We start from the raw sequence: 15,864 nt of genomic DNA on the forward strand, positions 1-15,864 counted from the left end.
AAAATACATATAGTTAGCCTTATGAAATAATAAATGAATTAGAATATACAGCACCTAAATAAGAAATAGGGAGGATTCCTGCTTACTCTCCTGGCAGTAAGTATCCCACTGGCCCACACCTAGTGGTAACTCTGCTCATTAAATTTATTCTTGGACCCTTCAGTCAAAAGAAAGAGTAAAGGAAAGAAACACTGACTTCTTTCTAGAAGGCCTAACTCTAAGCTACCATGGTTCTGGATTATTTTTTTCATTTACATCTTCAAAGAAAATGTTGTTTCTTTCTAAGGCTCAGAGTTTTAACTAGAAAAAACAATCAGCCTTGAGCAGAGGTGTCTGCATTTGTCAGGGATCTCATTACAGAGGGGCTGAGCTCCCCTGTGCCCTTGGTGCTGTGCTGGGACCTCACTGTGACACTCCCAAAATGAGACTGATGATAGTGATAGTAAAAGATTTCAAAATCATAGAAAATTCAGGGAGTTAGAAAGAAAGTCAGGCTTTGCAAGCCCTGGGAAAAGTGTTAAAAGCAGGCCCTGGGAAATGTTGGGCCTCGTGCTTGCTAAGATCAGGTGAAACTGCACCTGTGTAGTCAGTATATGATAAATGATACAATTGTTAAATGTGATTAGATATAATTATTGTTTAAAGAATCATGAGAAACTATGTTAGGGGTTTGGGGGGATCACGAGAAATCCATGCTTGGGTAAAATCAATGCATACAATAGAACAATGTAAGTTTAATAATTAATATGAAAGTTATATAATGATAGGGTATAAAAACATGTTCAGCTCAAAACCAAGTGGGGTCAGATTTGGGTCTGTGTACCCCTGACACCCAGAGCTCTTAATAAAGCACCTTCATATAATAATTCTGTGATTCTGTGTTCCTGAATGCTAACAATGGGTGCCACACACCTGGAACCTGATGTTTAAATAGCCCCATGAAAGGGATTTCAAGGTGAAATAAAAGCTCATTTATACCAGAAAACTGGAAGTAGAAATTTGATTGGAACAGAACATTAAAGAAGGATTTTTATTGTAAATACTATTTATTAAAATTAAATGGATGATTATTAGAGTAGTGTGGAAATGCTTATGTCTACTGAAAATTAATGATAATGCAACAATATGTGGAAGAATTATTTGTGAAGCCAGCTGTGCCTACTCTCTGGCTCAGTGTCAGAAAACTGGCTTAATTGCATCTCTGGTATAAACTAAATTAAAAGAATTGAATCAATTTAATTGACCATTCCCATGATGTAATGCCACAAAATCCAAAGGTGGATGAATGCTTTTGATTTCTCCTGTTTTCATGTAAATCTTGGGCACTATTTTAATTTATCAGTATTATCCTGATGTCTTTCAAATAAATTATTCTGGGATAAAAATATTGGTTTGCACAAAAGGAAGAGCAACAGCACAATGGATGTCCTGCTTAGTCACTGGAGCAGCAACTCTGGAAATACATGTGCACAAATTACTCTGAATTTTGTTCAAGCAGCATCAAGCACAGGGCCAAATATCAGCAAATCAGGGAAGGAGCAATAATCAAAGTACCTTTGGTAAAGCTGCCCATCAGTTTCAGTTCTGATCCATTCTTTACCACACAGCAGCCTGCACAGGAGAGCTCTGAGCCGTGAAAGCTGTGATGGGAGAGCTTTGGGATACTGCTGTGGATCTCTGACATCTTCACAAATAAGGACAGCACCTCTCAGGTGAGGTCATGTTTCAGCCCTGCTTTTAGTCCTGTGCTTTGAGCTGGGGTGTGGGGAGCAGGAAAGAGGTGGGGGACAGAGAGCTGGGGCAGGTCAGCTCCTCAAAAACCCAGCAGATGTTTAATTTCTTAAATTAAAACTGTTCCTCTGAGCTCAACAAAGCTCTTCTGCAGCAGACAGTGTGGTGGAAACATTTGTCATTGTAGGACTCCGACCTCTGCTCTATTTTTAATCAAATTGAATGCAAGACCTGTCCACAGTTTTGTTGTTGTTAATTACCTGCCAGACATGGAAACATACTTTTGCTTTTAGTCATTCAAATATTTGAGATGTTGGAAACAAAAATAATCAGAAAACCCTTACTGGGTTCATTTTCTTAATTTCTCTGTCTGAATGCATCCATCTGTCAAAACATTCCTGTGCTAAACACATAACATGAGATACAGGTTTCAAATTCTTTCTGTGCATAGTTTGCCATTTTGTTCAAAATACCCTTGAAAACAGAAGTATTTTTCCCATTTGTGCTTTTTCATCTTTGCTGAGAGGAAATGCAGCTACAGTCAGCTCTGAGGGAAAGCTCAGTGTCTTCTCTGGGGTGGTGTTTAACACCTTGTATTTGCCAGGCTCAGCAGGAAAACATCGTCCTCCCACTCTGTTCTTGGGGATATTCAGCTTTTTTCTTACTCCCAACCTCAGGACAGCCCCCCAAATTAGAGAAATCTAGAGAAATCTAATCTCTGCATTAGAGAAATCTCATCAGGGAATGATTCTGGAAGCTAAAGCAGCTGGATCCAGAACCATCCATTCTCCAAGATGCCCTTGGGATGGGTCTGAATTGTGAAAGAAAAGGGAAAAAATGTAACATTAACCATTAAGGCTCAGAATGTTCCTCATCAGTGGAGGAATTGTTTGGCTTTGGTTTTGATCAGTTTGGAGAACTCTCTCTGCTTGCTCATGTCCTTGCCCCAGTGTGGTTGTGTCTCCCAGAAATCACCCTGCAATTATTTTCTTTTCAAAACTCGAATGTACCACTCATTTTCATGAGGTGATGAAGACCTCACCTGCAATACCAAGTTCTATTTTTGTTTTTCCCATAGTGTAGCAATAACAAAATTCTAAACTGTCAGCCTTTGAAATATTCACTCAGTTTTACACATGCAGGGTACTCTGCTGACAGGATGTGAGTGCTGGTGTTTGCAAAAGCAGAGGCTGAACCTGCTGACTCTCCAGAAAAGAGCAGCATCTCTCCTGTGAGCCTAATAACATTATCTGCATAAACAGCTCTGAGTTGAATAAGGAATTAAGAAGCTGTGTGTTCATTTAACAACAGAAGTGCTGTGCCTTCTCTGCCACCCAGGTATTGGGAATTTCAGCTTGGGATTTTCCCACTCTTCATCTTTGTGGAAATGACAAAAACCATTAAAATGCAGTCAATGTTTTTAGTTCATTATTCACAAAGTGACCTTAATAAGCATTTCCAATGTCATGTAAAATGTTTCAGAGATTGGAATGGTTTGGGCAGTTTTTCTCACAGCAATTCAGCACAATTCAAGGAAGAGTGCAGAAAACTGCCTAAACCTCATCTCTTAGGTTAACCAACCTCATCAAGGATTTATTTCCTGAAATGGACGGATTTTGCTGGATTATGTTAGTACCAGGTGGAGTTTTAATTAAACCTCTAGCCTGCTGTTTGGAAACAAAGCTTTACAATCAGTGAATTAAAAATAGCTTTCTTGGGGGAAGCAGGGAGGGGAGAGCAGGAGGGATGGAGGTGATGCTTTGGGATGCAGGAAATTTCCCACCATGGCATGGACCAGCAAACTCCTCCTTGAGCACTTTGGAGACTTTTCACTTGATCCTCTTCAGGACCAGCTCCTTGTTGAAGTCAGCAGTCCTTGAGCTGCTTCTTGAGGCAGCTCAGAGAGCAGGAATTAGTGCAAGTGATGCTTTCATTCCTCCTCTGGTTGGAGTTCCTTTCTCTGCCCCAGCTGGAGAAGCCCTGGCTTGGGCTGTGGAGTTTGGGCAGGGAGCAGCAGGGGTGACCCAGGGCACCTGGACCTGCAGGATTTCCGTGCCCTGTTGATCCCCTCCCTCTTCCAGCTGCAGCTCCAGAGGAGAGCTCAGGGCTGGTTTGCATCACAAACCCTCCAGCTCTGCCCTGGAATGGCAAATCTCTGCACACACAATTTCTGTCAGTGCTTCCCTCTGCACTCCCTCTTTTGTGTGGCTCCAGTGGATGCCAGCACAGGGGAAGTCTGACTGTGACACCCAAATTAAAAATCCTGGAAAACTCAATGTAAAATAAATGTGGTTTTATAGGAATACTTAGTTTTTGATACTTGCCACCAAACTTACCCTGCTCAGCAGGGTAAATTTAGAACAAAATTGAACATTTAGGACAAGGACAAAATTGAAAATTTAGAGTACTTGAATGCTTAAAAGCTCCTAAATGAAAACAAAGCTACAAAATACTGACATATTTTTTGTACTGTCTATACAGTTATTAATGAGAGTAGTAAAAGTCTTTGTCCAGCCAAGGATGACCTGAAGTTACCACCCAAAATATTAATTTGCCTTTGCAATATTCACAACACCCAAACTCCTGTCAAAATTTGCCTGTGGTTTGTTCTTTTGGATTTGACATCTGCTCTACATCAGACTCCTCAGATGAATATTGCATTAGCAGTAGTCATTCAAAAAGAAATGAAAAAGCAGAAAAGCAGGGAAAACACTCAGCTGCTCACTTCAGAGTCTGGAGATGTCCTCCCTCCCACTGGAGGGGGACAGGTGAGAGCAGGGTGAGTTTAAAGGGGTCACAATCCAAACCAGCAAAAAAAGACAAAGTCAACCAATTCATGGGTAAAATTCAATGCTCCTTAATCCATCTTACCCTTGAAGGGCAGAATGTTACTTTGGGTCTGAAATAATAAAGATTTGTTTGTAAATTATTTACTCTGTAATTAAAAATGAACCAATTACTAGACAAGCCAAGATCTGTAAAATTTAAATAAGAATTTAATTTACTACTAATTTTCTGAAGGCTGAGAATAAATCTGTTCATTAAAAAACTCCTAACACCTTTTTGGTTTTGACTATGTTTTTCTAATATAATATTATTATATTTATATATAATATTAATATATTATTATAATATTTATTTTCTAGAGCCCCTGAAACCTTTCTAAACAGAGCTGGACATTCTGCTAATGAAATCCCTGGGAAGGTAGGATGGTGCTTATTTGCAGCCTAAATCTTTGTGCTTGAGGACTTGGCTGTTCAGGAGTTTTGCTCTGGTACTTGGCCAGCTCAGCCTTTGGATAAATGTTGTGGAGAATGCAGGGATCTGCAGCTCTGCAGGGTCTTGAAAACCTAACACTAAATATGAGACAGATGTGCAGGAGGAATCATTTGCTCACTCAGTGCTGTCTGCTGCCTTATTTTCGTGCTTATTTATTTCTATTCCATAACTTAGACCTCCACTGTTATTTTTTTTTTAATTACTACCTAAGTAGAAAAAAGGAAGAAAACCAGTTCAGCAGTAATGACCACATGTAGATGCATTTGTTGTGTATTTATCATACATATGAGCTGAGGGTCTTAATTTGCACCAGTGAAAGCTTGTTATTGGTAATGACAAAAAGGTAGATTGGAACAGCCTGGTCGTATAGTTTCCATTTTCTCTGCTTCAGTGCAGTTTAGTACAGACTTAGATCTGCTGCAGAGTATCTAAAAGAACACAGAAAATATTTATTATTGATGAAGACTAATAGTTTTCTGTTTTCTATAACATAGATTTTTTTTTTAATTTAATGAGCTACCAAAGTGCTGTAGACTGTGGGTTGTAAACCCTGCACAGAAATGTTGATTTGTTACATAAAATGCTTTTATTAGTGCCTTTCAAAATCACACAAACCTTGCAATTGCTCATTGTTTTCCCTGAGATTTCATGTGTTAGACTTCTAAGAAGATTTTCTGTATGGGACTGGGCAGGAAGGATATAGATCCAAGAATTCATGTGTAGTGAGAGGGCAGAAGAGCATACACAAGATTATCTCATAGCCAAAACTATTTCTATGGAGAAAACAGGTAGAGGGTAAAAAAGAGGCGGCTATTGGATTCCTTAAGTTTTTCTTTCTTTTCTCCATACACAGATTAGCTGAAAATCTTCCCTTTGCCTTGCAAATGCAAACACAGCTCTGACAGTAAGGAAGAGAGGAATTTAATTTTCTATGCCATCTTAATCAGGGACTTAAGTGCAGCAAAATCTGACATTTTTTACCCAGCCAGTGTTATGTGAAGCAGTGAGCTGGGGGCCCAGGTTCGTGCTGCAGCTGATGCTTGCAGGCAGTCGTGCAGCAGCAGCAGTGCAAGGGTGACAGAGTTGCCATGGAGGCTGCAGAGATAAAGCTGCAGCTGATGTGAAAAGCGAGTGACAAAGGTTCCCCACAGCTGGGATACCCAAAACTGAAAGATCTGTCAGAAAGTTGCTCAGCCCCTGGCTGATCCCCACTGTTCTGTTCTTGTTTTCATTGAGGGACAGGGGTGGGGTCTCTGCTGAATTCCAGGCCCTGGAAGGAAATGCATGGATGTAAAGCTCCCTGTGTGTGTGAGTGCAGCCAGGCACCCCTGAGCTGCAGGGGGAAGGAGCAGGGCAGGACCTCCTGCAGGTCCCAGGGCTGCAATGAGCCCCCAACACCTGCAGGAGCTTCCTGTGCCCTGCCAGCAGAGATGCACTTTGCTCTTGTGGAGCGAATTCCAGACATGCTGCTGAATTCATGGTGTGCCCAACACGCTCTGCAGCCAGCCACGAGACCTGCAACCAAGAGAGGCATTTTTGCCATTGGTGCAGTGTCATTTCCAGCCTTTCTGAGAGTGTGGAACACTCAGCAGTGCTGTGTTCCTTTGGCCACGGCCAGCTCCATTTGCAGGGCTCCATTTCCCACCTGCAGCTCCTGCAGGCTCTTTGTTAAGCACAAGGCATTACAATAATCCAATGCAGAATTGACAAAAATTACTGTCCCTCTGCCAAGGCATCTCCTGAACTGAAAACTCATTCCCAAAGAAAGGGTCACAGCCTTCGGTGGGGCTGCAAGCTTAACAGTACCATAATTATTTATGCTAATAAAGTGAAGCTGATGGAGGTGGGACTTACTGCCAGGAACAAGCTGAGGAGATTTTCCTGGGTCTCACTGAACTGTTCTGAGCAGGAGCACTTGTTGTCCAAATCCTTTCCTTTCTCCAACCCTGTGTAAGAACTTAGTGAGGCTTTTTAGGAGGGTGGGAAAATTAATATTTGCAAACATAAATAAATATTTATTAAATATTCTACTTACATCTGACTCTGAGCATTAAATTGTAATTCAGATTAATATTTTCTTCATTTCCTATGATGGGTATTATTTAAAAAAAAAAATAAAAATCTGTAGGCTCCTAATTGGTTTCCAATGATTCATTTAGCAGCACATTTAAAAATAGGAAAAAAGGGGAGGGGAAGAAGTCAGCAAGAGAAAGGAAAACCTTCAGACATACAGCTGCCATTTTAACCAGGGGCCAGAACATTTCTGTGCTACTCAACTGATGCTATTTTGTTGGTGAAGTAAATTTTTCAGCCTGCTTCCTACCTTCTAGTGCTGGAATCCTTAGTACATTTTCTAGTTAAACAATGTTGTTCCCTCTTGAATTCTGAGCAGTGGCTACAGAAACATTATTTGCAGGCATGCAATTGGGATTTGTTCTCTCTTTTACTTCTCTGTTCAACCTCCATGGCACAGAGCACAAGGACAGTGGATGGAATTTACTATTTCAACTTTTAGAGACTCGTATTTTCAGTAGTACTGGTGTTCAATTCCTTTGTGCAAAGAGGGAATCAAGGTGTCCATCACAATGCCAGGGGTCTTGTGGTAAATTATGAGTTAAAGTCATTGGTAAATTATGAGTTAAACCTCCTGGAATGAACAGGGATCACTTTTGATTGCAACTGCAGATTCATTCAGGTCTCTGTGATGTACTTGAAATTAAACCTGTATGGTCTTTCAATAAAATTAAGAGCACTGAAGTAAATTTCAGCATGACATAAGTATTAACTCGCTTTTTTTAGACTACATCTTACATCTTCTGTCATAGGCTGCATTCTTAATCACTGTCAACTCACTATATTTTCCTTCTCAGTGAGGAGTGGTGATGTTATGCAATGTTACTATGTAGATCATGCTCTGGTTTTTCTACTCCTATTTTGAGAAAATGCTTCTGAGTAAAACTTCATTTTTGGTGATGCCAAGTCTTCCCCAGCAGATAACATTTCATCTATATTTATGTGACATGATTTTATGCTTCGTGGTTTTGGCAGGTGGAGGAATGCTATTTTTCACTTTTTTTCATATGGTGAAGAATGTAGAGAGCCTAATTTAGCACAGCAAGCACAGAGGGTTTGATTTGTTTTCCTAACATGTGTGTCACATCTAAAAGGCAATGTCCTTGCACTGTGCCTGTTAATAACTGGCTGTTCCAAATGGATTTGTGCCAACACAGAATCCACCACCACAATTAGCAGTAGTGGGAACTTCAGCTGGCAGCAGCAGAGAAAGCAGTAAAGATTAAATGACTGTGTGAACTGTCTCTCCAAATTAAAACTGATGTGCATTGGCAAAAAATAAGAAAACTCACGTGTTACCCCTTATACTCTGTTCTACTTAATAATTAGAGAAAATGTTGCTGTCTGGGACTCAGTATTTTTGACGTGACAGATTCACCCCATTAATGACAAGAATCTGAGTAACCACACCAGGAAAACATCTCAAATTACAAAAACTTATAGATGACTTTCAAATGGTTGAGGATACAGAAAACCTTTTGAAGAAAGTTGATTTTTAGAGACATTTGTCAGCCTGTTACTAATTTTTATCTAATGCTTCATATGTGCCTCCAAAAACTCCGCTTGGAAATTCCAATAAATTAGAACAAATTATTATTTTTTTTTTTTCTGGGCAGGATATCTTCCAGGAGCTTCAAAATCTCTGCAAAATACTACTCATGATAATACTTCTACAGCATAGAATATGATCTTGGTCTGGAGCAATTATTGTCAGAGATGCAATAACAACAAACCTTCCCCTCCTCAAGAGCCATGGCTGAATTATGCTAATACCTGTACAAACAAATGAATGAAAAAAAAAAATACAATGAGGATTTGAATAAGTATTTTATTGTGCAATATCAACAAGTGATAGAAAACATTCTAGATTAGCCTATGTTTCTTTAGAGTGACTCACAGTTTATTGTCTCACAGTGTCCTATATGACACACTTCCAAAATACAAATTCTCTACAGTTTAAATGAGCCACTACGAACATGTTAGAGCTCCTCAGAAATATCTGAGGCTTAAGAACTGCCCCAAACTGACCTTTGAATTCATGAACAATAAAAACCATCTGATTTCTATGTCAGTGTGCAAAAACCCCAGCTGGTAACCACAACCTTGAAGAGATTTTGCAGCTGCAGTGACACAAGAGATCATTGTCACTTTGTGAATACCCAATCTTACACTCCAGGTGTGCATCCCATTCCTGGTGCTTCTTATGGACAGGATTTCATCCCATAAATCAGCCAGACAGGTCAGTCCTTTCCTGCCCACTGTGAAAGCAAAGGGCAACCAGAGGTCCAAGGCTTTGCCAGCAGGGAACACGATGTAGTTTTGCCATTACCTGAATAGGGATGTGCCAAATTTGGACACTTTGCTGTAGAATTTTCAGGATTAGAGCAATTGCTTTGACAACTGGCAATTGAAATTTGACAATTGAAAGTTGACATTAAAAGCTTCCGTGTACAGAGATGCCTGGTGCCATACTCTGACAGTGGTCAGGTGTCCCATAATGGATAATAATAGATATATAATAGGCAGTGATAGATATGTAATAGAAAATAACTTTCCAGAAAGCAAGGCTAGTGGAAAAATAAAGCCAAATCAAATTAAAGTGTCTGCTCAGGTAAATGTGAGCTTTGACTGCAGGACAGAATCATTCACTTTAGACCACTCAGGACACAAAGGCAGCACTTCACAAGAAATGTGACGTGTTAGCAGCAACATAAGCTAAACTGGGTGTGTAACCAGCCAGGCCCACCAGCAGCACAGCAGGAGATGTTCATTTCCTAATTCTTGCATTCCCCATGTGAATTCCTGTGCTGAGGAACATGGAATAACTCCATGGAGAGCTGTTTGCCCGAGCTCTGGCAGCCCAGTGCAAGGTGTGAGACCTGAGGAAGCCTCCCAGAGCTTTGGGAAAGCTCAGCCCCTCTAACAGCATGGACAAACTGTGCTCTCAGGCAGCTGGAACAATCTCTAATGAACTGAACTCAGGCAGGGACAGTGGAAAGAGGCAGAGGAATGTGTGTTTTATGGGCTTTGAGAACAGAGTTTATGGATTATTTTTAAGAGAATGTATCCTATGAAGAAGAATTTACAAAGAAAATGCTGTCCCAGTTCCTGCACTGCAACATTGGTTTTTACTTCATTGATAGCAGATAGGGGAAAATCGATTATTACACACTAAATTGCCACAAAAACAGCACTGAAGGCCACTGTACACAACTGAATCCTACAACTCCTTCAAACACCCTTGCCAGCCTGAACTTCTTGAGACCACTGGAAGCTATCTACAGGAGTGGGAGTAGGTTGGACAATGATACTGCTGCCAGGAAGGAAAAAAACAACCTCCTGCATTTGCTTATTGGCTGTAAGACAAGACCTTCAAGCCAGGAGAGGACTTCAAACATTACAGGGCTCAATTTATCAATATAAACACAACACATCAATCTCACTAAAGGCTGTGTATAAAGCCTTGCTCCTGCCAGAGCTGATGAGAGCCAGGTTGAAGATGAACAATAATATGAAGGGTCTGGGGCTCCCTTGCCAAGAAGAGCTGTTGAAGCAGAGTGTTCATAAAAGCAGGGTTTACTTTTTAAAGAAACTCTCTATTAAAGAAAAGAACAGAGGATTCTCCCTATTCACCTTGTTCCAGAACTTGATCACATGTAAATCTTCAGTCTGTGTATAACATTTTGTACGGTGGAAAAAGGTCAGTATAAAAATACTGCTCTCTCATTCTTTATCCACACTATGAGAAAAGCACAGTTTATTATAACAGGAAATAATATTTTATTATAAAATCTGCATGTAAACAAGTAACCAATTAATTGAATAACAGTTAATGGAAGTGCAAATTAATTTCATAAAATGATATCTGTTCTGTATTTAAATATATATATGATTTGTTTTCTCCCATTCTACTGTGGTTCTACTCCCCCCTCCCCACATTTGAGTTTAAAAAGATTTATCACTGCTTGCTTTATACTAAAAAGAGCGTACGAGCCTGCGTACAAGTTAAAGTTTTGCTCTGCAAACGAGACAAGTCTATGGTGATAATTATCCTTTCTTATCTTTGCATCTCTGGTATCCACAAGACAAGAAGATAAAGAACATATGTACACAGTGGGCATGTCAAGCCTCATATTTCAAGTTAGTTCATTTACTTGCACACACTGAAACTTAAACCATTTATCAATGGAGCGCTGTAGTGTAACTTCCAGACTTGCTTGAGCACCTTAAGGCATGAACGAGAGTCCCAGTGGAGAAGTCCTGGCTGTTCCCAGCACGAGGATCCTCGGCACACTTGTGAGGAGCCAGGGGCTTGTTCATCACCCGCCCCTGCTGAGAGCTCCTATAGCACAGACAAGTCATGACAAGACTTTGATTTTGCTTTGAAAGCCATCTTCTTGTTGTTCTTTGCCACAATTCTGCCAAGGAATCTCTTGGCCTTTTTGCTGATGCTCTCCCTCCTCTTGGTGTTGGCCATCCTGCGGGCGTTGTCCTCCTTGCTGTCCTTGCGCAGCCGGATCTGCCGCACGATGCCCTCGAACAGATCCTTCACGTTGTGGTGCAGAGCAGCTGAGGTCTCAATGAACTTGCAGTCAAACACCACAGCACAGGCCCTGCCCTCTGCATAGAGAGACAAAAAGGAAGATGAGTGGAGATGGACATTTTCTCTTCACATACTGTCAGAAAAACACAACAGAAATTGGCTCTAAGTAAGGGAAGTGCCCTCAGTGCCATGAAAGAGCTTTACTGCAAAATAGGAAAACCCAAATTTGCTCTCATGGTTTTGCCCCCTTACTCTTCTTGGTTTTGTTGTGTGCAATGATCAGAAATCTCATTTGATCAATGGAACTGAATAGATGGCAGCAGTGGTCCTTCAGCCAGGCTGCCCCTGAGCTGTTTGAGAGCTGAAGCTGGTTTAGGAGAGGCTCTTGGAAGCGTGTTTGCAGTTTGATAAGGAGCAGTGTGAGTGCCCTGGTTTTGCATTTAACTGAGTTTGGGTAAAGACCCACTACAGTGAGATAAAAAAAGAAATGGGGTTTATTCTGGGAGCTGTTGAGCAATTCTGCACCTCTGCCTTGCTGTAACAAGTGAGTTTTCCACACCAATAGAAGTGGAGCTGATACAGGCCACAAGGTCACGTCATTGAACACATCAGTAGAGGTCACAAAGTTGTGCACCACTGGATCTGACCAGGGCAGAATTTGAAATACAAGATGTTCATTGTTCTGGACACAAGCACTTAACCCTGGAACATTCCTGCAGCACAAATTTCCACAGTCAGCTGAAGTAAATAATGGCAGAGTTGTAAACCTGAGGAAAGTACAGATGCCAGAACTAGGACAGCTCAACCATGCCTTGCTCCAGCCTGAAAAAATAATCTCCTGATAAACTCCAGTAATTCCCTGTGCAGGAATTCAACACTCAGAGCATGGGAAGCCAGATAGGGAGAGATGGTTCATCATCAAGGCACCAATGTTTCAGAGTATTCTTTCCAGTGCAAGGCAAAAAAAAACACCCCAAAACAAAACAAAACTGAAAGAAAGCAGCCAAAGAAAAAGCCTCAGAAAGTGTTTAAATAAGCAGAATCAATACTGTGGTGTTGGCACTGGTTCCTGTGCTCTAGGCACCCAAATGCCAGCTGGAACTGGCTGAGAGGATTCTCACTGATCACAGCTGAGAAGATACACAAGAAGAGTTTTGAGTTGTGTGAGCCTGGTCCCACCAGCTCAGCTCAAATGTGGAGTCACCTCAGCAGAAAGGGCTGCACAGGCTGCATGGGATGCCCTTTCCTCAGGCTGCCTGGGCTCTGTGACATGGCACTGTACAGTCCCTAAAGAGCACAGCTCAGACTGTCACATCCCGAGCCTGGCAAGAGCTGCTGCACATGTACCACACAATTAAAGCCTGGCTTTATTAGTCCTGCTCTAAAACTGCAGCTCTGATGCATTTTGCTCTCACACTGCAGCTCAGAGCTCTGCACAGCCACACATTTCCCCCACAGCCATCCCCAGTGTTTTCTGTGGTACCAAGCCCTTCAGCACAAACTACCTGGCTCCACTTCCCCAGTGAGCCTCAAATCACACATTTTTCTTCATCAAACCCAGGTCATTCCCACTGGCTCTGATCCTGCACAGCCTTTGCTACTACTTTAGTCAGCACTTGTAAAATTCAGTGGCTCTTACCATCAACTGAGACCTCCCGGGACCTGACCAGGTCACTTTTATTTCCCACAAGGATAATGGGGATGTCCTCTGTCTGCCTTGCTCTTCTCAGCTGGATTCTTAGCTCAGAAGCCTTCTCAAAACTAACTTTGTCTGTCACTGAGTATACAATAATATAGGCATCTCCCATCTTCATGCAGTGGTTCTGGAGCCATTGGCTGTCATCCTGAAACAACAGACAAGAAATAGATTTATTGTGCTGAAAAATCTATTCAACACTGAGTGATGATTTATTACTCTAAGCATCTTAAAGATTTTTTTTCTTAGCTTTATTGTTAAAAAAGTCAGTAAAAGTAAGCCAATCTCCCCAAAATTTCAAAGATTTTGTTATTTAAAATACAAAACAAAAGAAATTACTCTTGTTTCCAAGAATAATATCAGGTCTGCACTGATCAGATTGACAATCTCTAATTTTACAGTAATTCCCTGGGCTGTTCATGACAGATACTGATTATTCAAAGCATTAAGAGAATGCTCAGCCCTATTCAGGGTTTAAAACTGCCTTCCTAGCTACAAGAAATTAATTGCAGAGGGAAAAAAGGCAGAATGAACTCTAATTTTTTAATGTCACTTATGTGATTGAACAAATAGGTATAGTTGTTCCATTTCTACTTTTTGATTTTTTTTTAATGGAACTACAGACCAAGCCATAAAGCAAAAGCATAAGGAAAGAGCTGTAGGTACCTGCTCCCATATATCAAACACCACGAGAGACGCTTCTTCTCCATCAACTATAATTGATCTGTCGTATGTATTTCCTATAGAAAATTGAAATAAATAAATAAATGAATAAAATTCAGCAGAAGAAGTCATTGTGCTCTGTCCCTGCCGGTGGCCCGGGAGGGGATGGCAGGGGAGGCTCCGAGCCCGCTGTGCCCTCACCGGCCTCCTCGGCGTCCGCGCACTCCTCCACGCCGCCGAAGATGCGCGCCAGGCTGGTCTTGCCCACGCCGTGCTCGCCCAGCAGGATCACCTTGTAGAGGCCGCCGTCCGAGTCGCTGCCCGAGGAGATGACGGAGTCGGAGGAGTCGGAGGCCCAGCTCTGGCGGTGCTGCCCTCCGGGGCTGTACGAGGTGCAGCGCACCAAGCCCGACAGCTCTCCGGGCGGCAGCGGCCGCAGGTCGCGCTCGTCCACGGGCATGCTGCGGCGGTGCAGGTGCTGCTGGGCCGCGAACGGCGTGCTGCCCCTCCGCTTGTCCCCGCGGTTCAGAGTCATGGGCTGCGGGCAGGGCACGGCTGTCAGCCCGGGCTGCGGGCACGGCGGGGCCCTCGGCACAGCCACAGCCCCGCACAGCCCCGCTCAGCCACAGCCCTGCACAGCTCCACACAGCTCCACACAGCTCCACACAGCCCGCACAGCCACAGACACAGCCCCTCACAGCTCCACACAGCCCCGCACAGCTCCACACAGCCCCACACAGCCCCACACAGCCCCACACAGCCCCACACAGCCCCACACAGCCCCACACAGCCCCACACAGCCCCACACAGCCCCGCACAGCCACAGCCCCGCACAGCCACAGCCCCGCACAGCTCCACACAGCCCCACACAGCCCCACACAGCCACAGACACAGCCCCGCACAGCCACAGCCCCGCACAGCTCCACACAGCCCCGCACAGCTCCACACAGCCCCGCACAGCACCGGTCCCACACAGCTCCACACAGCTCCGCCCAGTCCCAGCCCCGGACAGCCCCAACCCCAGCCCCGCTGCCGCGCTTACCTCGGGGCGCTGCGCGGAGCGAGGGAGCGGTGAGTGATCGCTGAGGGAGCGGTGAGGGAGCGGTGAGGGGATCAGTGAGGGAAGCGCTGAGGGGAGCGCTGAGGGATCGGTGAGGGGAGCTCTGAGGGGAGCGCTGAAGGGAGCGCTGAAGGGAGCCCTGAGGGATCGGTGAGGGGAGCGCTGAGGGGAGCGCTGAGGGGAGCGCTGAGGGGAGCGCTGAGGGGAGCGCTGAGGGGAGCGCTGAAGGGAGCCCTGAGGGGAGCGCTGAGGGATTCCCCGGTGGCCGCCGCGGGAGCTCCCGAGCGCTGCTGCCGCCACCGCTCCCCGCTCCGCTCTTTATGTCCCGGCGGAGGCGCGGGGCCCTCCCCGCCGTGACGCTCTCCGGGCGCTCCGCCAGCGCATCCTCGGCAGCGCCGCCGCCCCCGCGGGCTCCGCAGCGCTGAGCGGGGGCGGCGGCGGCGCGGGGAGCCCGGGGGGAGGCGGGAGCCCCCGGGGGCGGGGGGAGGCACGATCCGCTCCGCTCTCTGAGCGGGGGTTCCGCCCGTCGGGGCTGCTCTGCAAACTGGGGCTGCCCCCGATGCCAGCGCTGCCCTCCCGCTGCCCCCGGTGCAATGCCCGCAGCATTTGCCGTGTGTGCCTCTCGTGTCCCCTCCCGGCCCGTGTGAGAGAGCACGGGGAGCTTCCCTCGGCTCTGTGGCGGAGCTGGAGCTGGGGCGAGCTCCTGGCGTGTGCGGGAGTGTCAGGGACAATCTCTGCGCTCTCTGCATCCCCCGTGCATCCCCCATTCATCCCCCGTGCATCCCCCGTGCATCCTCCGTGTATCTCCCGTGTATCCCC

The 15,864-nt window shown here is 44.4% G+C and overlaps 1 protein-coding gene across 1 annotated transcript; it reads right to left on the reverse strand.

Moving 5' to 3' along the window:
- Window positions 1-10,643: 10,643 nt before the first annotated feature.
- Window positions 10,644-15,158, reverse strand: RRAD (RRAD, Ras related glycolysis inhibitor and calcium channel regulator). Its single transcript, XM_058846258.1, has 5 exons — window positions 15,028-15,158; window positions 14,187-14,523; window positions 13,989-14,062; window positions 13,266-13,470; window positions 10,644-11,703 (listed from the first exon to the last, which is right to left on the reverse strand). The coding sequence occupies exons 2-5, from the start codon at window positions 14,518-14,520 to the stop codon at window positions 11,426-11,428; spliced, it is 891 nt and encodes a 296-aa protein (XP_058702241.1). The 5' UTR covers window positions 14,521-14,523; window positions 15,028-15,158; the 3' UTR covers window positions 10,644-11,425.
- Between the last annotated feature and the right edge of the window lie 706 nt (window positions 15,159-15,864).

This window comes from Poecile atricapillus, chromosome 10, assembly GCF_030490865.1.
Source record: "Poecile atricapillus isolate bPoeAtr1 chromosome 10, bPoeAtr1.hap1, whole genome shotgun sequence".
NCBI classification, from domain to species: Eukaryota; Metazoa; Chordata; class Aves; order Passeriformes; family Paridae; genus Poecile; species Poecile atricapillus.